Below are 5,649 nucleotides of genomic sequence, written 5' to 3' on the forward strand. Positions count from 1 at the left end.
GTGCCAGCCAGGGTGTTTGCCATGGGGCTGGGCATAACACAAAGCCCGCTGTGGGCAGCAGGAAAGGCAGGAGAAGTGCACAGTTACCTCCTGATAGAAACAAAGGGGTCACCTTGAGTTTCCCTCTCTGCTGTTCACATTTTTAAATAGTCCCAATCCTTCACAGGGTCCAGCTATTTTCAGGATGATGTGCTGCAGTGTGAGTTTATGGGGCATGAGTCAATGGAAACCTCCCACTAAACCATTAAATATCCTTTAAAAACCAATACAAACCAAAAAAATCTCACACGTAGCAGCTGCCTCTGCTGGGTAAAGCTGCCTCGGTGTTCTCTCTGCACCGGTCCCACTCTGCTCTGTGCAGCTCCCACCCCACCTCTGCTGCTGCACCAGGCAGAGCCTGCAGGGACGGGGCGTTGTGGGGTGCCATCTTGGGAGAGGGGATTTTCCGTCGCTTCGCATCACTTTTCTTCCTCTCCCCTCTCAAGAAGACACGGCTTTTAGTGCTCTCTGGGGTGACACTGCATGAACATCAGCATGTTCCGGATTTTCTTGGAGATGAGGCCAGGTAGGACACAGCATCTCAGGGAAGACACTCTCCTCCTTTTTTTTTTTTTTTTTTTTGTCTTCCTCCACAAAAGAAATATCCAGAAGCTGCACCTGAAGGATCAGAAGGCAGGGACAGGACGAGCACTGCTTCCACACTTCCACAGCTTCTCCTGCCCAGCCAAGGAGCCTGTTGTGATGACAAGGACCGGTGGCCCTGCAGCCATGCTGGTGTGGTCACAGTGGTGCTGGCACCCACACTAACAGGACATCAAGTTAAATGAAGTTTATTTAACATGGGGGACCATGATTTCCAAATAAAGCCTGTGGAAAGGCTTTCAATACACCCTTCTCTACTTCAAGTTATGTGTTTGGATGATCAGAAATGGAGCAAAACTTGGGGCTCTGCTGCTGCTGGACAACCCTTGGGGAAGATGGAGAACCGCTGCTGTCTCTTCCTGGCACGTGCCATGCTGGGCCATTCACCTGGCTGCTGGCCAAGCCGCCCTGCAGTTGCCGTCAGCTCGGGATGCAGCCACAGGAGGCTCGAGCTCCCCTGGGATGGAAACAGGAGCTGGAGCGTTTCCCATCAATGTCACTGGCTCAGCACAGGGCTGGGGGTGGGCCGATGGGGGGGGAGCACTGGGGGCAGATGTCCACGGCACAAAGGCACTGTTATAGCGAGCACATAGGGTGCTGCATCGCTCCCCCACGGGACAAAGCAGTGGGTGAAGCACTGTGGATCCATCGGTGAAAGGGCTTCGTGTTTTACAGCCCAAAGCAGAGAGAGCCTCTTGCCCAGCAGGGTGGGGGGGGTCTGCGAGGGTCCCAAGGCTCCCACACAGTGCCTCTGCAGCCACCCCTCCCAGCACGGTGTATTTGGAAATCCCTGGCCAGGTCCAACCGCATTTGCAGATCGCTTGTAGGTAGAGGCAATGGGTGCAAATCACAGCATGAACTGGGAGAACTTGCTCTCTGGGGTTTTCCTCTAAAGCCAGGCTCAGTGCGTGGGTCTGGGAGGACAGGCACTGCCTCTGTGGGTCTGCAGCCAACAACGGCAAATGTGTGTGTGGGTGGGGGCATGTCCCACTGCCAGGGGTGCAGACACCTCTCCCAGGGCACAGAGGTGGGGACGAGCAGCAGCAACAAGGACAACAAGAGACGGCAGCTGGCACCCACTCCTGGCCTCGATAGCTTCCTGCAGGGGCACAGTCGTGCTTCCTACCAGCTTGAAAATAAGAATGTAACGTATACATGGAATGTAACATATAAATGGATTGTAACGTATAAATGTGGTCTCCGTACTCCAAAACATTGCAGATGCTTTGCTCCCAGGCTCCCTGGCACCATCCCTGTGCCTGGATTCCTCCAGTTCTACCCAGAGTCCCTGGCCTGGCTCTCCTCCACAGCAACGTCCTTAGTCTTAGCTGGAAAAGCCACCTCCACTCTCCAAAAAAATAACTTGAGCATCATATTCCTATTGCATATTGCCCAGTCTGGGTATTTTCTGACTATTTAAATTCGCAGAGGATTTTGTGAGGTCGTTTCAGAGTTGAAATATGTCTCCTCTGTAATGGGACGGATGGGAATTTAAAGTGGGGGGGCACTGGCTACCTGAACCCACATGTGTTTAAAGCTGAAATTCTGAGTTTCTGGCAGCTACACTTGCTGGGGCTGGCTCCAGGGGATCCGTCAAGTTTTTTCCTGGCTCTCACTCCCACCCATCCCCAGGCTCAGGCAGCCCTCGAGGCCTTTTCTAGTTTGCTACGATAAAGTAAAGCAGGAAAAAAAAAAAAAGGTAAGGTGGGCAGGAGCAGTTTTCAAATGACAAAGCCATGACAATGCCTGGATTTAAAAAAAATTAATAACAAGTCATCTCAGACAAGACCTGAGATTTAACAGCTTGAGAAACATGATAAAGTTAGTAAGAAGAAACTCCTCTTTACTTGCTGATTCAAATTGTGTGTGCCTCCCATCACCCCCTTATAGCCAAGGGGAGGACTCTCAGCCCTTACCCAACAGGGCTTTTTCTAAAATGGAACTTTCTGCTTTAATAAGAATGACATTTCTCTTCTCAGCCCCCAATTTAATCAGAAGATGCCCTTGCACAGCTGTGGGTCTCAGCCCCAGGGCTCAGGTGATGCTGCTCTGGGTGATGCCCTACATCAGCAGGTGGGGACATGCTCCTGAACCCCTCCTGCAGCTCCTGGAGGTGGAGCTGTTGGTTGTTTCTCAGATGGCACTTTGGGAGAGGACAAATGCCAGAGCAGCCTGCCACCTTGCTTTTTCCATTCCTCCTGCCAGGTGACTGTGGTGTACAAGCCAGAGCTGAGCCTGGTGCTGCTGTTTTGTCCAGGGGAAGGGGGCTTGTCCTGGCTCTCCGTGTCCCAGCAGTTCCTGGTAAGCTCGGTGCTGTGGATCACTTACTTGCTTTTCTCTGAAATTTCTAGACAGGGGGAGTTGGCTGGTCTCGTGGGGATGGAATGGGCCAGGGGAGGGATACAGGACAGCCAAAAACAGCGAGTACATAGCTGAGTAATAGTCTGTAAGAAGACCAGCGTGGGCTAAGAATAGGAGAGGGTCTAAAGCTGGATGGTATGTGGAGGGTTGCTGGAGGCATGTGCTAGGGCTGTAAATGGGTCACTCAGGGCTGTCTCTGGATGTTCTGCAGCACCAGTGATTGCTGACCTTGTGGCACTAACAAAATCACTATGAGAGCTGCCAGAGCAGTTCCCTGTCCTCCACCTAAACTTCTGGTCCCTGGTTTAAAAAAACAAATCCCAAACAGGATTTATGATCCTGTCAGCAGTGAAACCCTGACAGCAGGAGGTTGCCAGCTCTGGTGGCCTTATTTCTCAATGACAGGGAAGGATCTGGGGTTTTCTTTTTTTTTTTAAATGGCTTTGAGCTTGAGTGCACCACCCAAACAGTCAAATAAAATGAGCCCCAGGTCTGGCTGTCACTGGGATGGCAATGGGGCTGCTCTGAGCAGTTTTCAGCAAGCATGGTGTGGCAGGGGATGAGCTGCACCAACACCAGGGCTGCGTTGCTGCAGTGAGGACAAGGCTTCACAAGCTTCCCGAGGAACTGCATCAAGATTTATGGTTGGTGTTGCTTGGGTTGTGGCAGCTCATCTTTGGGCTTCACGTGAAGAAACTCGCGTCCTGGGGAGAGCCCTGCCCACCCCACATCTGACAAGCTGAACTTCTTGCTCCAGATCAGAAATTCGGTCTGTCCTCTGCTGACAGATCAACAGGAGGGTTTTGGGGGGAGCACAGCTGATGACTGCAGAAGCCTGTCTGTATGCAGGGCCTCCTCACTCAATTTTGGAGGGTTGAAATGTCCTCTTTTGCTCCCCAGCCCAGCTGTGCTGCAGAAATAGCCAAGCCAGGGTGGCCCGGGCATCTTTTCCCTGTGGAGCAGGGCAGGGAGATTGGTGGTTAGAGGGCAACTCGGTGACAATGTCTTCTTCCTCTTCCCAGACAATTTGGAGAAATTGAAGGTTATTCTGAATCTGAGGCTTGTTTTGTCCAGGGAATAGAAAATTATGGTGTTGGGTGGTCTTCATGTGGAGATTGTCCGTTGTCAGCTGTCTTAAAGCACTATGGCCATCTCCTATCCTGCAACTCCTCTGCTCCTGGGGACCTACCCTCCCACTCCATGTTTACTTGGAGGATACCAATACACTGCACACATCAGCTCCTGCATGTCAGTAAGGAGGCAGGGCCATGGGATGGGTTTGCTTGTTTCTGAAGTTGCCAGGTGATGAAGTGGCTGTGGCCAAGGAGGGCTTGTTGTGACAAAACCCTGCTCCTGCCTTGGAACCTGCCTCTGAGCAGAGCTCACAGGGAGGGGTTTCCACGCAAGCAGTGGTAAGTCTTTGCCCTGCTTATTTGCATTGCTGTGCTCGAACTTATCTGCAGCGTCATCACTGGTGCTCAACCAGGGCTCTCAGCTGGCCTAATTCCCTGAGCACACAGAAGGAAAGGGCTCTTTTACAGCAGTTATCTGCTTTAACCCTCCCTCTTTCTACTGCTGTGTTCATCCTCCCTTTTTTCCTCATTTGCTGCCATGAAGTTATCCCCTCCCATTGCAAAAATGCACAGGCCAGGCTGGAGCTGATGGTCTCTCAGGAAAGAAGATCCTGGAGCTCTGCAGCACCAGTGGTTAGAGAGCTTCTGGTTTCTCTGTATGATGGCTGACCCCCACTCTCATTAGAGGACAGAATGACCTCAGCCCTGGGCCATACGGATCAGAAATACCACATTGTGATGTTCAATAGACTGACCTGGGATTGTGAACTGGGAGAAAGCAGGACTGGAGTGACCTGGGAACATCTATGGAAGGGAGATTTGTGTGATGGGATTTGACAGATGTCTGTGGTGCTGCTTTAAAACATCTGTCCAGATGTGTGTGCTGGGCAGCAGCAGAGTTCCCAGGCTGTAATGAATATGTGTGTAAGGAAACTGAAGAAGAGCAGAACAATTTGGCTCTAACTCTGGATGCTCAACTTGCTTTCTCCTGAGGTGCCCCTGCAAGCAAGGGAATCCCTGCTTTGTCCAGGTCCATGCCTCAGGGGGGTGCAGATATTTGACTTCTCAGGGAGCAGAGAGCATGTCTAGTGCTTGGCTGGGATGGGGAACATGAGAGGGAGACGGAGTTGTCCTTGTCACACAGGTGCAGCTTCCATAGGTCTTGCCCAGAAACAGGACACGGATCCTGCTCTACTCATAAAAAACATGATGGCTTGTGTGGACTGCTGAGTCTTCTGAAAAAGAGGGGACTGACTTGGGAGGGAGCAGCTCATCAGGATTGCACATCCTTCATCTCCGTTGGCTCTGGAAGGCTTTCATGACCATGTACAACCAGGATAAACAAGTGAGATCAGAAACCCCCCAAGCAAAAGCCATGCACAGGCAGGTAGAGCTTTGCAGAGCCCATGCTAATCCTACTCGGCAAAGCACATGCCAAGCACTTGGCACCTCTTGCATTTATAGGAACAAAGTCGTGTCTCTGCTGGCCTCCACCTCCTTTGGGGGTACTCATGGGCCCCACCTCTCAACACTCTTCTCCCTGCCGGGGGAGCAAGCCTGTGGCTGCTCCAAG

General features: G+C 51.8%; 1 protein-coding gene across 1 annotated transcript in view; it reads left to right on the forward strand.

The window, feature by feature from the left end:
* Positions 1-2,943, forward strand: part of MMP17 (matrix metallopeptidase 17 (membrane-inserted)) — a gene marked incomplete at both ends in the record, with an annotated part of 26,620 nt that extends 23,677 nt beyond the window's left edge. The window contains one exon of the mRNA XM_010074326.1: positions 2,848-2,943. Coding sequence (XP_010072628.1) covers positions 2,848-2,943 — 96 coding nt within the window. The remainder of the gene's footprint in view (positions 1-2,847) is intronic.
* Between the last annotated feature and the right edge of the window lie 2,706 nt (positions 2,944-5,649).

The sequence above is a fragment of the Pterocles gutturalis genome, unplaced genomic scaffold, assembly GCF_000699245.1.
Source record: "Pterocles gutturalis isolate BGI_N339 unplaced genomic scaffold, ASM69924v1 scaffold15462, whole genome shotgun sequence".
Taxonomy (NCBI): domain Eukaryota; kingdom Metazoa; phylum Chordata; class Aves; order Pterocliformes; family Pteroclidae; genus Pterocles; species Pterocles gutturalis.